Source organism: Apodemus sylvaticus, chromosome 22 (genome assembly GCF_947179515.1).
Source record: "Apodemus sylvaticus chromosome 22, mApoSyl1.1, whole genome shotgun sequence".
NCBI lineage: Eukaryota > Metazoa > Chordata > Mammalia > Rodentia > Muridae > Apodemus > Apodemus sylvaticus.
The window spans coordinates 44,446,419-44,465,421 of record NC_067493.1 but is presented as its reverse complement, the minus strand read 5'-3'; the positions used below and the strand labels follow the sequence as shown (position 1 = coordinate 44,465,421).

The following is a 19,003-nucleotide window of genomic DNA, read 5'->3' as shown; positions in this document are numbered from 1 at the left end:
TGCTTCCTTTTCTGTGATAAAAACACACCCACAGCAGCTAATAGAAGGGGTCGATTTGGGTCTCATGCTTCCAGAGGGGTAAGAGTCCATCGCCATCCTGGGGAAAGTGTGGCAGCAGCACCAGGCATGGCGGCAGGGACAACTGAGAGCTCACATTGCAAACCATCAGCAGGAAACAGAAAGTGCTTACTGGGAAGGGTGTGTGGTTTTAAAAATCTCAGTGGTCTGCTTCCTCCAGGGAGACCACACCTCCTTCTCTCCGCAGTGCCAACAACTGGATACCAAGTATCCAAATGCCTGAGACTTATAGGAAACCACCACAGCAACAGATCTCTGTGGGTTCTGGGCTAGCCTGGTCTAAACAGTGAGTTCCAGGATACCCAGGAGAGAGACCATGTCTCAACAAACATAAGAAGGCAGCGATGCCCCCTACTTCCTTCTCTGATGCTTTCCATGCCCTGCCTGTTGTACTCCTGTGGCTTCTGGAAGCCTCCCAGGCCTCAGGGGCAGGGAGTGCTCAGCTGGGCTTTACGCTGCAAGGAATATTGGGTGGATCAGGCCTGCCTACCCGTCTCCCCTCATGCCGTCACAGCAATGTGGTGTATTTAGCTTTGATGGTGTCACAGAGGAGGGCACTGAGCTGGCCTGGAACCCGTGGGACTTTCAGGTCTGTGGAAGCCTCCAGGGGAAGCCTCCAAGCTCAGCCTCCTCTGCGTGTGTCGCTTTCCCAGGATCCTGCCCCTGGACCTCGCTGACTGTGAGCAGACACACCTACAGAGAACCTGTTAGTTATCCTAACGGACATGCGCTCCTGGGCAGCTGGGTTGAAGGATATTTTAAAAGTCAGCTGTGGTCCACCGGCCAACAACTTTGGTACCAACTGAGAAGTTGTTTAAACATCTCACTGACTGAAGCCTAGCTCTGGGCAGGGGCCAGCAAGCTGTGTGGCAGAGCAGTCCCAGCTGCAGCTGATATACGGCCAAATATGAGCATCTGGGGGGCGGGGGAGTAGGGGAAGGAGAAAGGGAGGGGGAGGGAAAGAGAGAGAACATCTTCTATATGCAGGAGCTTGCATGGGAACATTTTCCCTCCAGCTACGAGACTTGGCTTGGCTTCCTTTATCAGGCAGTTGCCTTGAAAGCAATTGATGTTTGACTCCCCTGCCACCGCAAGTGGTCCAGCAGATGTCATTAAAGTTACCCTTCTGGGCTCTGAACGGTCGGGCAATTGCCTTTTTGGAGGCCACCCAGGTAGAACAACACCCTCCCTCCCACCACATATCATCATCACTTTTCCTGGGAGTTTCTTCCTCACCACCCAGAGAGAAAGGACCAAGGGATGATCCTACCCAAGTCCAGCTTGATGAACCAAAGGAGGATGATGGGAACCACTCGCAAGAAGAAGCAGGGTGACCTGGGGGTGATTAGCTGGCTGATGTCTTAGAGTCGGAGGCCTTCAGAGTCTTTCCAGCCCTCCACCCATCAAGGAGGGGGTGTTAGGGGGTCCACCCTTGTGATGTCTCCCGTCAGAGGGTCACGGCCTCTCTGATTTCAAGACAGTGTGGCCTCGGGGACAGTGCTCCACAGCCTGCATTGTCCCAAGGCTCCTGAGTGGTAACATGTAATCTAACAGAAGGGCACAGGATATGGTTGCTGTGGAGACAGGGTCTCACTGTGTAGACCAGGCTGGCCTTGGACTTAGAGATGCTCTTGCCTCTGCCTCTGGAATGTGCCACAGCAGGCCCTGGCCTTAGCCCTTTAGTGATGAACACAGACCTGGAGATCTAGTTAGGAAACCAGTGGTTACCCCATCCTCTGCTCTGCGGCAGATCGTGCTGATGGTCAACTTCTCCTCTCGGACCACATCCCTGGACATCCAGAGAAATTTAGAAGCCAATGTGGAGAAGAGGACAAAGGACACGTATGGACCACCCATGGGGAAACGCCTGCTGGTGTTTATGGATGACATGAACATGCCAAAGGTGAGCAGTGTGGTGTGTGTGTGTGTGTATGTAAGTTTTTAAGATTTTTACTTTTTAAAATTTATTTATTATATCTAAGTACACTGTAGTTGTCTTCAGATACACCAGAAGAGGACGTCAGATCTCATTATGGATGGTTGTAAGCCACCATGTGGTTGCTGGGATTTGAACTCAGAACCTTCGGAAAAGCAGCCAGTGCTCTTAACCGCTGAGCCATCTCTCCAGCCCCAAATTTTTACTTTTTAAGACTAATTTTAATCTTCATTTTTTTTTATGAGTGTGTGTCTGTGTGTGTGTGGATGATGCCACATGTACCCAGAGACCAGAAGAAGGCTGTTAGATCCCTCGGGAGCTAGAGTTACTGGTGGGGGTTGTGAGTTGCCTGACATAGAGCGGAGAACAGAACTCTGATGGCCTGGAGGAGCGCAGGTGTTCTTAACCACCGAGCCATCTCTTTAGGTCTGAGCATGTGTCTCTAACTCCACATGGTATGGGAGCCAGCTGAGGTGGCAGGTCCTCACTGTTCCTCTCACACGGGCCTCCTCACTGTGTGACATGGTCTCCTGTGTCAGGAGTAAAGCTGCCTCCAGCGTCTGAGGGAGGGCTTCCCTAGTGAACTCTGCCCTAGGTGACACCCCGTTCCTACCCGTGTGGGGGGCAGAACAATGGACACCTCCCACGGCATCCTCAGTTCCACACTCAGGCCAGGGCCTGACAGGTGGAGAGTTTTCTCAGCATCCTGGGATTGAGATTTGTATCAAGTCACAGAACCTTTCTCCTCTGATAATTTGACTTCTAGAAGAACTCTGCACACGGCAGGATCTGCGCATCTGTAACATGTCTGGCTGGCTGTCCATTGTCCATCCATTTATCTAGTTATCTATGTACCTACTATTTTATTTATCCACCATTTATCTGCTTATTTTTCAATCCATATGATAAGGATCTGTAGACAACAGTTCATCCCACTATCCCATCTCTTCATCCTTCCATTCACCCACCCATCCATTTGTTCACTCTTCCACCCACCCACTGACCCACCCTACCTACCCACTCTTCTGTCTGTCTACCTACTCACCCATTCATCTATCCATCTGTCCATTTACCTACCTACCCATCTATCTATCCATCTACCTATCCATCCATCCATCCATCCATCCATCCATCCATCCATCCATCCATCCTTCCACCTGTCCGCCCACCCATACCTACCCACCACTCTCCTGTCTGTCCATCTACCTACTCACCCATCTATCTATATCTATCCTATCCATATGCCTATCTAACCATCCATCCTTCCATCCTTCTATATACATACATACACATTCTTCTATCTATCCATCCACTCATCTACCCATCCATCTTTTCATCCATACATTCATCCAACCAAATGCACATATATACATTCTTCCATCTGTCTGTCTATCCATCTATCTATCCACCCATTACCTACCCACCCATCTATCCATCCTTATATCCACCCATCCATACTTCTATATACATCATTATTCCATCTATCCTTATCCATTTATCCACTCATCTACCCATCCATCCATCCAAATGCATATATACATATTCTTCCATCCATCCATCTACTCATCTGTACTGGCTGGTTTTGTGTGTCAACTTGACACAAGCTGGAGTTAGTCACAGAGAAAGGAGCTTCAGTTGGGGAAGTGCCTCCATGAGATCCAACTCATGGGGCATTTTCTCAGTTAGTGATCAAGGGTGGGGGAGGGCCCCTGTGGGTGGTGCTATCCCTGGGCTGGTAGAGAACAGGCTGAGCAAGCCAGTAAGAAACATCCCTCCATGGCCTCTGCATCAGCTCCTGCTTCCTAACCTGCTTGAGTTCCAGTCCTGACTTCCTTTAGTGATGAACAGCAGTGTGGAAGTATAAGCTCAATAAACCCTTTCCTCCCCAACTTGCTTCTTGGTCATGATGTTTATGCAGGAATAGAAACCCTGACTAAGACACCATCTACACATTCATCCATCCATCACTCCATTTGCTGAACTCTTCCCATGTGTAAAGCTCAGCAGTTGTTACCTTCATTGAATGAACAGTATAGTGAGGGAGACAGCCTTTAAGCCTCAGGAGTGAATAGACATAGATATGAGAAGTCCTGTGAGGACAATCCCAGAAAGCTCAGCGGGAACAGGGGAGGTGAGCTTTTGAGGTCACCACAGCCTTGCCAAGCCCTGCTTTTTGATACTGCTTTTCTCTTTCCTCTAAAATCCTGCCAGGTGGACGAGTATGGTACCCAGCAGCCCATCGCTTTGCTGAAGCTGCTGCTGGAAAAGGGCTACCTATATGACCGTGGAAAAGAACTCAACTGTAAGAGTATCCGTGATCTGGGCTTTGTCGCCGCCATGGGGAAGGCAGGAGGGGGCCGCAACGAGGTGGACCCCAGGTTCCTCTCACTGTTCAGCGTCTTCAACGTCCCTTTCCCATCGGAGGAGTCCCTGCACTTGATCTACTACTCCATTCTGAAGGGCCACACCTCGGTAACCGGGCTTTCTTTACCCCCAAGGAGGACGTGTGTGTGTGTGTGTGTGTGTGTGTGTGTGTCCCTAGAGTAGGAGTAGGTCTGTGCACTTAAGGCTTCAGTCAGGAGGGCAGCAGGAGGAACTGCTGGCCTTGCCTGATGCTGTTTAAGAGATGATGGTCATATCCCACATACCCTAACATCGGAGAGCTAGAAACCACTCAGGGCAGTCAGAGCGGGTCAGATGGTGAGCTGTGCACAGCCACGGAAAAAAATGTCAAATTCTTGGAATGGGAAGATTCATTAATTTAACCATTTTAGCAGGTGCAGTTCAGAGGCATTTTTGGTCCACTCAGTCTTGGCTAATGATTCTCACTGTGAAAATAGAACTTTTTTTTTAATCCAAAGGAAATCCTGTACCCATTACAGGATCTCATGTATCCCAGGTAGGTCTTGTGTCTCTTCCAGCCCCTGGATGCCACTCACCTGCCTCCATCTCTGTCTGCCTGTGGTATTCCACATCAGCGGGCGCTGGAGTCGGGCTTTTCCCCACTTAGCACCAAGATTTTCAAGATTCATCCGCATGCCAGTGCCTCATTACTTTTCCTGATCAAATACTATTTGATCATAGAAAATACTACATTTTGCCTATCCGTTCTCCTACTGATGGATGCGGTTGGTGTTTTCGTTTTTCCTTTTTTTAAGACCTTTAATGAGAGCATCAGCGGTGTGAGCAGGAAGCTGACATTCTGCACGCTAACACTTTACAAAAACATCGTTCAAGATCTGCCTCCCACGCCTTCGAAGTTCCATTACATCTTCAACCTCCGAGACCTCTCCAGGGTCTTTAACGGCCTCATCCTTACCAATCCGGATCGGTGAGTTTGGAGGTTTGTTTTACTAAAACATACCCTAGAGACATGATGGCCTTGTTAGGACTTACCAGTTTATCAGATGGCTCAAAAAAAAAAAGTGTCAATGAGTCACTGGCATCCTTGATTATATTGACTGAGAAACATAAATTTACAGCAGTGATTCTCAACTTGTGGGGCTTGACCCCTTTGGGGCCAAACAATCCTGTCTCAGGGGTCCCCTAAGACTATTGGAAAATACAGGTGTTTACATTATGAGTCACAATAATAGTAGAATTACGGTTATGAAGTAGCAATGAAAATAATTTTATGGTTGGGATCACCGCCACATGAGGAACTGTACTAAAGGGTCACAGCATTAGGAAGGTTGGGAACTGCTCAACTAGAGAATCGGCAGGCTTGTGTCACTTTGGGCTGCATATGAAGTTTGAGGCCCCCCTGGGGTACCTGAGATCTTGTCTCAGAAAAGTCAAAACCGAGAAGGGATGGACAGAGAGCTGGGGATGGAGCAGGTCCCATGTGAATTCAGAACCCAGATCTTCAGAAGCCATGCAATTGCTGGGACGGTGTGTGAGCTCTCTTGTCGTTCCGGCAGATCCCCAGGGCAAGCTGGCTAGCTGGACTCCCCTCAGCCGAGAGCTCTGGGTTTGATGGAGAGATCCTGCCTCAAAGAATAAGATGGGAGAGGAGGCAGGGGGTTAAGAACCATCGCCTTAGGGTCACAGCCGAAGCTCCTTAGCCCAGCAGTTGGGGCGTCTTGGTCCTTCCGGTGGGATGACTCTGTAGAGCCTCACCTGCTCGGCTCAGGCCGGGGCGGTGTGGAGCCCGTGGCTCATTCGATGCGGTGTTTCCAGCGGGGTGGAAGATGAGCCTGTCTTCAGGAGTCGCCAGAGACAGCCCAGAAAGAATTAGGACTCTTTCTAAGAGCAGCCTCACGAACATTGACTCCCACTTCCCCTGCCCCTTTCAGTCTCTGTGTGGATTTGCGCAGGGACTGGTAACCTTGAAGGACAGGAGGGTTCCTCACAGACTCTAACCTGCCTTGGAGAGCTGAGGATAGTTTAAGAGCAGTGGTTCTTCTCGTTCCTACTCTTCTGGATGGGGTGACGCTTTCACCAGGAACTGGAGAAAGTTCTGGAAATAGGGCCAGGAAAAGGAACAGCTCTAAGGCTGATCTTCTGCTGTTTTTACAGACAGGGTTTCTCTAGGGAGCCCTGGCTGTCACAAAACTTGCTTCGTAGACCAGGCTAGCCTTGCCCTCAGAGATCCACCTGTCTCTGCCTCCCGAGTGCTGGGATTGAAGGCGCGTGCCACCACTGCCCAGCAGGGCTGATTTTAAGTTCACACATCCTAGCCCTTAGGCATGGGCTGTGCATAGTGTACAGAACTGACAGAAAGATTCCATTTCTTCCCTTCGGGAGGAGGAGCTATGAGGGTGGATTTCATGGCCCCTGTGTTTAATTTGCTGGCTTCTGGCTAGAAAGGGACGGAGAGGCTTTTAGGGGTATGGTCCTCCCACTTGGGCCCCTTCCTCCCCAGAGGATCTGGTGACCAACGACTTTGTCTTTCTCACCCGTAGGTTCCAGACAGTGTCCCAAATGGTAAGGGTGTGGAGAAATGAGTGCCTGCGGGTTTTCCATGACCGGCTCATCAACGAAGTAGACAAGCAGCTGGTGAGCATGCGCAGTCACCCTGGTGGACGGGAAACCCCATGCAAGGGCCGAGTAAAATGCGCACGCACGCCAGCGGGCCAGCAAGATGGCTCAGCGGGCACTTGCGGCCAAACCCGATGAGCTGAATTCCATCTCTGGGGCCTACGTGGTGGAAAGAGAAAACCGACTCCCAACCTATACTCTACACATGGGCCCCTTAGCACAAGTAAATAAGTGAATGTAATTTAAAAAATATCAACAAAAGAGGGCTTAGAAAAAAAAAAAAGAAACCAAAAGAAACCAATGTAAACCAGTGTATTGCTTAGACAGGATGCTCACAGCGGCAGGAAGGCGCCACTGGGGCGGGGCCGGGGTGGGGTGGGGTCCATAGGCGGATTATCCCATTCTTTTCCTGCCAAATGTATGCAACCGTGGACCTGTCTGGGACCTTATCCCGCTTTTGTCTCAAGGTGCAAGATCACATAGGGAGCCTGGTGAGGGAGCATTTTAACGATGACTTCGAGGTGGTGATGAGGGATCCCATCCTGTTCGGGGACTTCCGGATGGCTCTGCAGGAGGGGGAGCCACGCATTTATGAAGACATCCAGGACTATGAGGCGGCCAAGGCACTGTTCGAGGTGTGGACCGCCCACCTCCATCTGGTCCTCCCAGGGTATCGCACACTCAGTTTGGGGTGTGTTCGGTGACCCCAGTGGCTCTCTTGTCTGTAATGTTCTGTGGCTCACTCTGTCAGGTCGACACCAGCAGACTTGAGATTTATTTTATTGATTGATTGTTGATTGAGAGAGACAAGGTTTCTTCGTGTAGACCAGGCTGGCCTCTAACTCTGGGATCCACCTACTTTTGCCCCACCCCCAAGTGCTAGATTCATTTTATTTTGAATTATGTATGTGGTGTATGTGGTGTGTGTGTGTGTGTGTGTGTGTATACATGTGAATGCAGGTCCCTGTAGGGGACAAGAGAGGATGTTGGGGCTCCTGGGGCTGGAGTTACGGGGCATTGTGAGCCACCTATTGTGAATGCTGGGAACTGCACTTGGGTCCTGGGAAGAGTAACACCTCCAGCTGAGCCAGCTCTCCTGCCCCACCCTCAGCCTACCACACTCTCCATGTCTTTGGCCCCACACACCTTGAGGGTTGCATTACTTCCTTAGCCATGGATGCTGGGGAAAGACAGCTCTCTCCACTCTTCACCTTTCCTGACGAGGAGAGAGTCTGCCTCTTAAAACGCGGCGGGCTCAGGGATCCTCTCCACTCAGGAAATCCTCGAGGAGTACAACGAAATCAACACCAAGATGAACCTGGTGCTGTTTGACGACGCTCTGGAACACCTGACACGCGTGCACCGCATCATTCGGATGGACCGAGGCCACGCTTTGCTGGTGGGCGTGGGTGGCTCCGGGAAGCAGTCGTTGGCCAGGCTGGCGGCCTTCACCGCAGGGTACGAGGTGAGGAGGGTAGGGAGTGGGACATGCTCTTGTCCTTGTCGCCTGAGCTTGCAAAGCAGCCAACTCACATGAGACTGCAAGCTCAAAAGTCAGACTCCGGCTGCACCTGTGAACTTAGAACTGTGGCAGCACAGAGGAGCCTTGAGGGACGCCCCTGTCATACGTCAGCTCATGACTTCCTATAGCTCCAGCTCCAGGGGATTTGTTGCCTTCCTGGGGTCTCTACAATCACCTGCATGTATGTGGTTTATTTATAGATTATAAGCACACACACACATTAGAAGAGATAAAACTGCTTTATGGAGCTGTAATTGGAGATAATGGTTCGCCCTTTTAAGTGTGCACGCAGTACTCTTGTCTGGTTGCAGACCCGTGCGACCATCACCTGCCTTTCCTGTTGCAGGTGTCCTGTTTTTAAAACTCCCCGTGACTCCCCAGACGCCAAGTCCCTCTCTTGCTTTCCTTTCTCCAGACCCACGTTCTACATAGGCGTATGGGAACTTTCACACTCGCACCCTGACCCATGTGTACAGCGCACACAGGTCACCTGTCGATCATCCAGCTCCCCGCCTGTGTCCCTCGAGTGAAGTGATGTGTTTGGGGGCATGCAAACCCTCATGCTCTCCTGCTGTGCCAAGCGTTCCCCGACCCCCACCCCCCCACCCCCCCGCCCCCCCCTCAGCAGGCACTACCTGTTTCCCCAGGTGTTTGAGATCCTGTTGAGCCGAGGCTACTCGGAGACCAACTTCCGGGACGATCTGAAGAACCTGTACATGAAGCTGGGCCTGGAGAACAAGATGATGATCTTCCTGTTTACAGACGCGCACGTGGCTGAGGAGGGCTTCCTGGAGCTCATCAACAACATGCTGACCTCAGGTGCTGCCCCCCTCCCCCACCGCCCCTGTGCGCGCCCATGTGACAGGAATGTCCGTCCCTGCCACTGCCGTCAGAGAGGGACCTGACAGTCTTTGTTTTCACACACACACACACACACACACACACACACGCGCGCGCACGCGCACGCGCACGCGCACACACACACTATCCCACGGTTCTCAGGGTGGGGCATCACTGAGAACGTATCTATCCTCCTATGTATACGTTGGTTGATTTTCTCATTCTTAGGACAGGGATGGTCCTGTAGTCCCTGAATGTGAAGCCACGGTGTGTCAGCTCTTTGAGAAAACTTGCCACCTGTGTGGGCTGTTCCCCTAGTGGCCAGTCGATATGATGCCCAGGATCTCTGCTGTCCTTGAAGCCCTAGGATGTGCAGGGGAAGGGTGGGTACCCCAACCAACAAAGCACACAAAAAAAAGACACACAGGAGTCGGAAGTGTGACAGTGAAGGGAGGGGAGGAGCCACACAAAGCAGCAGTTGGAAGATGCTGTGTGTGCTGTCTCTTCCGTGGGCCTTCAGCAAACTGCCCAAAGACAAGCTCATTCCAGCAACCCCAAGGGTCCGCACGGCTTCTGGAGAGTTCACACCAGAGGTGTGAACAGGCCCGAGATGTGCAAACTCTATCTTTTCTAGCTCCTAGAGGCTGCCCTAGCCCAGGGCTCCTTGGCTTACGTTACCCTACTCTGCTTCTGTCCCCCACAACTGACTTCTGTTCCTCACCCTTCCCTGTGACAGCATTGGGAGGGAAGCCCACTTGGGAGGGAGCATATGGAAACGTGCTTGTAGGTCCTAGGGTGGGGTGAGGGTGTCTTTGGGGGGCGTTACTCATGCTTTCCTGTTAGGAAGAGTGGCCAGGGCACTGTTGGAAAAATCATGCAGAGTCCCATGTACTGAGGTCAGATGGATAAGAGACATCAAGGCAGGGTATGGTGACCTCACGGGCCGGAGTCAGGAGTGCCTGGGATGCAGCTCAGGGGTACGGTGCTTGATTAGCATGTGTGAGGTCCTGGGTTCGATCCCTAGTACCCACAGAAAACATACACACATATGCTGGCCATAGTGTGTGTGCTCCCAGCTCCCAGGATGTAGAGGCAGGATCACTGATTCTTGCACAGCTCGGGTCCCAGAACATTGATTAGGGGTTGTAAGGGTCTGGAGAAAGGACCAGCACATGGAAAGAATCTGGACTCGGGTGGTCTAGGCGCTCTGATGGGGAAATGGCAGCGTCTGGATGCTGAGCGTGTTCTGTTGAAGAGGAGGCGGGGTTATTATATACAGATGAACAAGGAGGCAGGGTTTGTGGCACACACCTGGATCAAGGAGGTGGATTTAGCTGATTTCCATAGGAGTGGTCATCTCTGCAGAGGAGCAGTCTCTAGGATGTATAAGCATGGGGTAGTGGGGCTATGTGGACATGTTCAGCCATTGTCAACAACAATCCTCAGACCAGAGGAAGGCTTTGCTACTCCAATGGGGCTGAGGCTCCGCTGGTCCTTGGCATGCACATCTCCATGTCAGACAACACACATTCACTCAGGACTTCTTGCCTCCTACATCCTCAGCTGCATAACAAATTCAAGGCTAGCCTGGGCTTTATGAGATTCTCCCACACACTTAAAAAGAAACCTAAAACACAAACAAAAAAGAGGGGGGTACTGAGATACAGGACCTTGTGGGTCATTTAAAGATGAGGCTACATTCTCACTGCCTGGATATAGTCTGTGTGCTTTCCAGCCCGCATGGGGTCTGCTCAGAGTTGAGGCAAGAGGCAGGGCCTTCTAGGAGGAGCAGCTTTAGGCGCAAGGTGATCCCTTGACTCAGGTGTCACCTGAAAGCAGGGATGCTAATAGTCACCCGGCCTGGGCCGACACAGTCCTCAGCCCAGAATCCCATGGGCCCTGAGGACTGAGCTGTGCTTTGCTGTGGGCCTGCCCTAGGGCCTTGTGGGATCTGATGTTGTATGACTGGCTCGACCCGCTGGATGCTGGACTATCTCTGTTCCATTTTCATTTCTGTTGCTGTGACAAATGCCCAGAACACAAAGTGGCTTAGGGAGGGGGGAGGGTTGTTTGAGTTACAATTCCAGGTTAAAGTTCATTTTTAGGGAAAATCAGCAGTAGGAGCTTGAGCAGCTGGCCATAGCATATCCACAGGGAACAACGCCCCAGTGCTGCCTGCTTCCAACTTTCTCTTGCTATGTAGAATTGAGGACCCTCTGCCTAAGGGATGGTGCTGCCCATGGTGGGCTGAGTCATCTTACATAACTTAACACACTAACCTTATACAGACAGTTAGTCCACTGAGACTCTCTTCCCAGATAATGTAACATTGTGGCAAGCTGATGTTTAGAACTAACCAGCTCAGTCCTCTCAAGTTGTTACAATGCAAACTGTCATTAGACATTGTCCAATGTTTACTGGGAGGCAAGGCAAATCCCCCTGGTAAGCATCCTGCTGTAAGAGGCATATATATATATATATATATATATGTTCATGGGCTTTGATACCCAGTACAGTCCCCAGGGTAGGCAAGGGACAGCCACTATCCATCCTGAAAGCTGAAGAGACTACTCTGATCTTGGCTGAGCGAATGTGTGTAAGTGTGGACTCCAGCCCTAGTTTTTCACCGGCACCTGCTACTCTTCCCATCCTGCCTTGCTCCATCACTTCCTTTCACACCCAGGGAGGTCAGAACTCAGAGACCTGAATGCCAGCTCCCCCCACATCCTTGTCCTCCAGGAATGGTCCCTGCACTCTTCGCTGAAGAGGAAAAGGACAACATCCTTGGTCAGATTGGGCAGGAGGCCTTGAAGTTCGGCATGGGTCCAGCCAAGGAGTCTGTGTGGCAATTTTTCGTGAATAAAAGCGCTAACAACCTACACATCGTCCTGGGCATGTCACCAGTGGGAGACACCCTGAGGACCCGGTGTAGGAATTTCCCAGGTACCTTTGAGCTGAACCTGTAAATCCTTTACCACTGCTGCATTATGGTGTGTGTGCACGCTAGGGACCCGCCACATCCACACTCCCACCAGCAGCATCACACAGGATGTCATACTGAGTTGAAAGTTGGTCTTACACTGTAGGCACACCACCTTGGCCCCTCTCAGTCCTCAGTAGACAAGGCTGGTGTCTTCCTGGCTGGTGGTGTGGGGAGGGTACCCCTCTACTCTCTCCCAGTGTTACAGTGGCACGATGCTGAGACATAGTTACACTTGAGTGTAACAGCTGAGATGACACTCTGGGGGACACTGGAGACTGTGAGCATGCACTGGAGTAGTTCTGGGTCGCAAAGTGATCCTCTTTCTCCTTCCTTCCCAAGGCCTAGTAAACAACACCGGTATTGACTGGTTCATGCCCTGGCCACCGCAGGCCTTGCACGCAGTTGCCAAGTCGTTTTTAGGTAAGCCGCCCCGGTTGTGGGGATTGCTTGGTGGTCTCCTAAAGAAGCTCCTCACTTTTCTGACCTAATCTTGGCCCAGTAGATTGGTTCACCATAGACACCCTATGATAAGGAATAGCTTTGTATTTTTAGTACAGGGCTTGGGATTGTATTTTGCTCTAATCCAAAGGGATCAGAAGTCTTCACAGCAGGTCCTGCTGCCAAATATGGCCCCCTGATTGTTTTGATGCCTAAAGTTTTATTAGCCCATACTTCATGAACATTTTTGTCTTTGGCCCCTCCTACAACCACATCCTTGCCAGAGAGACAGTGCCATTACTGTTCATCTCTTTGCAGAGAAAATGTCCCAAAGGTCGTCGCTACCATGGAGATGCCGACTCAGCCTCTCTTTATGTCTAGATATAACTCGAAGGGATCTAGGACCAATGCCACTGGGTAGCTTTGTAAATAGTTTCAACCTTACCAACATGCGCCTAACAAACTCAATAAACAAACAGCCCTTCTGCCCAAAGCCAAAGCCATAATATCAGTTATAATGCTGTTCTCCTGGGAAGGAAGCCAAGAGGACATTTGTTATGATAGTGTGACTCAGAGTCTGGCAAACTTCTTCTGTGAAGGTCCATGTGGCAATATCTGCTTCTGTCACAGCTGCCAAACTCTGACAATGTACTTTGAGAGCTCTCCAGGACCAGATGTAGATGAATTTGGCTGTTTCAATAAAACTTTATTTACAAAACACAAGCAGTGGGCCAGCCATGCTTGCCCTGTGGAGCTGTTGGCTGCCAGCCCTGCTATGGCTGTACATGCTAGCTGCCAAGGTATGCAAGTCATGTCACGACCTTTCCAGCATGTGATGTTTCAATTCTATGCACAAAGCTACGCACAATTCATTTACAGCTATTTCCCTTTAGAACATAATCCCCGAAGCTGAGGTGATTGGATGCCTATGGGCTGAGTTTTTCAGGCATGCTGTGTGTAGTCTGAGTCACAGACAGATCTCCAGAACCTGGTCACCCCCTTCTCTCATGTTCTCCCAAGCCTCTTGCATCCCAGGCCATCATCATGACCCAAGTGTCTCCATGAGAGATCACCAGTCATTCTAGTAGACTCCCAGGATGGGCCCCCTTGTGTGTTGAATACTGGGATCTGTCACAGAATGGCTGAGTCCACCTACCCAACTTCCATGGGTGAGGACTCATGATGGGCTGGAGGTGTCAGTCAGGGGTTGGCTGTGGGTCCCAGTCCTGAAGTCTGAGCTTCTGATGGTACCTGAGTCCTGGGAAAAGCTCCCTGGCCCCAGGGCAGAAGAGTTGTCTTCTATGTTAGAGAGGTCACCAGGAACAGAGCACAGGTTCCGGAAGTTGCCACAAGTAATAACTTGCTCACTTCCTTTTGGCAAATTAGGTTTTCTGTGAAATCACTTTTTCCTTCAGGAAAATATGTCCACTGTAAGCTTCCCCTTTCTGTCCATGTTAAATGTACTTGAAGCACCGATTATGTTCATAATGACAGGCAAACACTACCTCCATCTGTTTCCAGAACTTTCCATTCTCCTCAACTGAAGCTCTGCACCCATCTAAACACTGACTCTTCCCTCCCCTAGGCTCTGGATACCTCTAATCTGCTTCCTGTCTCTATGAACCGTCCCTTTGTCTATATAACTTATGTAAGGAGACCCATGCAAGTTGCATCTTTGTGTTTAGCTTCTTCTTTTTGTAGAGTGTTTCTGGAGGCTCACTTAGAATGTATCCCCACATTTGGCTCTTTTTCATGACTGTATAGTACTCCATTATATGGGCATGCCACACTGTTACTGTTCACCTCAGACGAACTCTGGTCTTTTTCTCCTAACCACTCTGCTGCTGTGAACACTGGCATTCACAGACTTTTGGAGGCCCTAGGTCTGGTTCTTTTGGGAATGGAGTTCTTGGGTCTGTGAGTCAATATTTCCACTTTCTGGGGACCTGTTCTTTTTTGTCTGTTTTCTGCAGTCTGGGGCCTGACACCAGAGCCTCATATGCTAGGCTGGTGCTTGCCAGTAAGCTGTCCCCCAGTCTTCCTTTTTCATTTCTAACCCTCACTTTCTCCGTTCCTTCCTCTGCAGGGGATAACTCCATGATTCCCAGTGAGAAACTTGAAGACCTTGTGGAGCACGTGGTCATGGTCCACCAGTCAGTGGGCGAGTTCAGCAAGCAGTTCCAGCAGAAGCTGAGGCGCAGCAACTACGTGACTCCTAAGAACTACCTGGACTTCATTAACACGTACTCGAAGCTCTTAGATGAGAAAACCCAGTTTAACATAGGTGAGCGGGAAAGGGGGTGGGGCCGGACGAGGGGCGCAGGGTGACCGATGCAACTCTTAGAAGGACAGCATTTAACTGGGCCTGGCTTACAGGTTCAGAGGTTCAGTCCATTATCATCAAGGCAGGAGCATGGCAGCGTCCAGGCAGGCATGGTGCAGGAGGTGCTGAGAGTTCTGCATCTGCATCTGAAGGCTGCTAGTGGAAGACTGACTTCCAGGCAGCTAGGATGAGGGTCTTAAAGCCCACACCCACAGTGACACACCCACTCTAACAGGGCCACACCTTTTAATAGTGCCACTCCCTGGGTTGAGCATATACAAACCAGGACAGGCATGGATGGCTCAAGGCCTGGCATCCATATGTTTGGGGAAATATAGAGCAAATTTGACTCTTGCATTTGGGGGCGGGTCATCCCTATGGGTAGGACGCTGCGTGATTTTAGCTCCTTGTGGCCTTGTGCTCGCAGAGCTGTTTTCTTTGTCCTGGATGTCCCCTGGTCCCTAGCGTGCTCTGCTAGAAAAGGACTAGTTAGGAAGGGCTCCCTGTGGCTACTGGCTAAGAGATGTACTGTTACCAGCGTGGTGGTGGTGCAGGTCTTAAATCCTAGCACTTCAGGAGGCAGAGGCAGGCAGCTCTCTGAGTTCGAGGCCAGCCTGGTCTACAGAGTGAGTTCCAGGACATTCAGGGCTATACAGAGAAACCCTGTCTGGAAAAAAATAAAACAAAACAAACCAACCAAACAAAGGCATACTGTTTTTTTGGTTTTTTGGTTTTTTTTGGTTTTTTTGGGGGAGTTTTTTTTTTTTTGTTTTTTTTTTAGATTTGGTTTTTTCGAGACACGGTTTCTCTTTATAGCCCTGGCTGTCCTGGAGCTCACTCTGTAGACCAGGCTGGCCTCGAACTCAGAAATCCGCCTGCTTCTGCCTCCCAGAGTGCTGGGATTACAGGCATGCGCCACCACCGCCCGGCTCAGCATACTGTTTTTTACCAGTTGGTTCATGCCAGCAAATGCCATGCAGTCTGGGAACTAGAACAGGGCTATGACATCTTGTAGAAGTGAGTTCTTTTCCTCTTGCTGGATGGGCCCCGGTGAGGCTAATTGGAGGTCCTACCCTGGAGCCTGGACCACTGACTGTGTGCTGTCTGCCCCCAGCCCAGTGCAAGCGTCTGGAGGGTGGGCTGGACAAGCTGAAGGAGGCCACCATCCAGCTGGACGAGCTGAACCAGAAGCTGGCAGAGCAGAAGATCGTCCTGGCCGAGAAGTCGGCTGCCTGCGAGAAGCTGCTGGAGGAAATCGCCTCCAACACAGCCATAGGCGAGTGCCTGGGGCGGGCAGCCAACCCTGGAGCCAGCCTGTGCCTGAGGTGCTGCTGAGAGACCACTGTGTGGGCAGCCATTAGCAGCGAGCTTTCTCAGTCCGGACACGCTCCCTGTGCGCGTCTCTCTGTTTAATTTTTAAACGTTTTGTTATTTTTAGTGGTTTTGCCTACTCATAGGGAGCACTGTGGTAATTCAACATGTGAATTCAGTGTGAGGCGTGATTTCTCATGAGGTCACCAGATACTGGACCAGGTCTCTCCCCATGCCAGTGTGACCTCATCTTCGCTAATGACATCTTTCCCAGTAAGGTCTCACTTTGAGGCTTTAGCGGCTGTGAGCCCCGGGGGCTGCTGTCTGCCCCCTGGTGCTCCCTGTCACCTCTGAGCTCTAGCTATGGGAGATGCCCATGACTTAGAGGCAGCCAGCCAGGGTGCAAGCCAGTGACAAACTGGTGTCACCAGCAGAGAAATAGTGAGGGGAAGTCACAGGGGGGCAGGGGCAGTGCTCCCTAGAGGGGGATCTCTAGAGCTGGACCTGAATATAGAAAGGAAGGGTGGCTAGGGAAATAGGGATGGGGGTGGGAGACGGAGGGAGAAAGGGCCGATGATGTGGCTCAGCAGGAAAGGGGCTTGCTGCCAATCCTTGTGACCTGAGTTCAATCCCGGGACCCACATAGTAAGGAGAGAACGGATTCTGTGGCATGCGAACACAAATAAACCAAATATTAGAAGAAGTTTTTTAAAGACAGAGGAAGAGGGCAGATAGTGGGAGACAAGGCAGATCCATTTCAGTCACCTGAAGTCAGAATGCCACCCTAGGTCCTTGGCCAGCAGTGTCCAGGCAGGTGAGGCAGACATGGGATCAAGTGGGTAGGGGCGCAGCAAGAAATGCCACATAGAATCCTCTCGTGAACTCTGAGGCCATCGGACTGACCAGAGCCCCCTGGCCACCCCCTCACACACACCCCCTGCCAGGCCATAGCCATGCCTGGCTTTGAGGTTCCCACAAGGCTTCCACTCCATTCCCAGCATCCCAGCATCTCACCAGCCCCTCCCCCCTGCAGCGGAGGAGAAGAAGAAGCTGGCGGAGGAGAAGGCCATCGAGATAGAAGAGCAGAACAAGATCATCGCCGTGGAGAAGGCCGAGGCCGAGACCGCTCTGGCCGAGGTCATGCCCATCCTGGAGGCCGCCAAACTGGAGCTGCAGAAGCTGGACAAGTCAGACGTGACTGAAATCAGGTACCAGCCGCCACCTTCACTCCCGCCCGCATCCCTGGGGCTCTCGCGGGGGGGGGGGGGGGGACCTGCCCTGTGCTCACCCCACCCACCTTTACAAATAGCCCAGAGAGGCCCCTGAGGCCGGGCAGCACCACCGAGAGCCTAGGCTCCAGAACAGGAGGAGAGTCGTAAGCCGCCATGTGGGTGCTGGGAACTGAACCTGCGTCCTGTGAAAGGGCAGACAGTGTTTCTAACCAATGAGCCATCTGGTCAGCCCCAAGCCAGGGAGTTTAAAGATCGGATCAAAGCAACCAGCTTTATAAGGTTCTAACTGCAGGGTCTAGAGCACGTATATCCTTTGGTATCTGCATTTTAATGGCTACCACCTTGTCACTATTTCCTGCTGTCTTCCAGGAGCATGGCGTGGGGCTATCAAAGGAGACCCTTCCTGGTCCATCTTCCTCCCTCTAGGGACTAGGCATCCTCTATTCCCAGGCGGTGACTTCCAGGGAGCCCTTGAGGCTGCCTCCTCTTTTCTCCAAGAATTCTGGCTAGGTCCTGGCCTCTCTGAACACGGGCCCTCTCGCCCCTCAGGTCATTCGCAAAGCCCCCAAAACAAGTGCAGACCGTGTGTGAGTGCATCCTCATCATGAAAGGCTACAAGGAGCTTAACTGGAAAACCGCCAAGGGCATGATGTCCGACCCCAACTTCCTGAGGTCCCTGATGGAGATCGACTTTGACTCTATCACCCAGGGTCAAGTGAAGAACATCAAAGGTGAGTGGGGGCTGGGAGGGTCCGGGTAAGAGGTGGGGCTGCGGTGTCACCTTACCTGTGTAGGTGGAGCAGGACAATGGCTATCCGGTTCCCACTAGTGATGCAGGGACAGAGGCGGCCGCCATTGGCCCACACGCGGTCAGCTCAGCAGTGTGCCTGGCTCTCCCTGGCAGAGAAACAAGACCTGATGGGAACCTGGCCCTGCCTCTGTCCTCTGTGTGGCTCCGCACTTTCCTTTTGTGCCTCTTGCCAATGTCATGCCTCCCTAGGGACCTAGGGACTAGGCAGGGGGAGGGCAGTGCCATCTGCAGTCAGCCGGATGTGTCTCTAACCCGAGACTGCCCAAGTTCTCTGCCAGGAATGAACACACACACACACACACACACACACACACACTCCTGTCCCCTATACCTGGACATTGCTGAGGTGACGGCAGAAGTGACCCAAGTGCCACCATAGCTTTGAATCACACTCCACTGCTTGTCTGAGTCCCCTGAACGCTCCTGTCCCCAGAGCTTGGAGGGTGTCCACATGTCCTCTGGGTCATGTGACGTCACACGGAGTCCCGGGTGGCAGCAATTTTACCCTCCATACCCACCTTCAACTCCACCCTGCAGGCCCCTGAGGAG

The 19,003-nt window shown here is 51.6% G+C and overlaps 1 protein-coding gene across 1 annotated transcript in view; it reads left to right on the top strand.

Moving 5' to 3' along the window:
* Nucleotides 1–19,003, top strand: part of Dnah10 (dynein axonemal heavy chain 10) — a 120,109-nt gene that overhangs the window by 83,009 nt on the left and 18,097 nt on the right. The window contains exons 46-58 of the mRNA XM_052167903.1: nt 1,829–1,981; nt 4,226–4,486; nt 5,173–5,345; nt 6,919–7,012; nt 7,462–7,629; nt 8,271–8,459; nt 9,164–9,335; nt 12,096–12,299; nt 12,679–12,759; nt 14,864–15,061; nt 16,215–16,376; nt 17,445–17,619; nt 18,193–18,374. Coding sequence (XP_052023863.1) covers nt 1,829–1,981; nt 4,226–4,486; nt 5,173–5,345; nt 6,919–7,012; nt 7,462–7,629; nt 8,271–8,459; nt 9,164–9,335; nt 12,096–12,299; nt 12,679–12,759; nt 14,864–15,061; nt 16,215–16,376; nt 17,445–17,619; nt 18,193–18,374 — 2,212 coding nt within the window. The remainder of the gene's footprint in view (nt 1–1,828; nt 1,982–4,225; nt 4,487–5,172; nt 5,346–6,918; nt 7,013–7,461; nt 7,630–8,270; nt 8,460–9,163; nt 9,336–12,095; nt 12,300–12,678; nt 12,760–14,863; nt 15,062–16,214; nt 16,377–17,444; nt 17,620–18,192; nt 18,375–19,003) is intronic.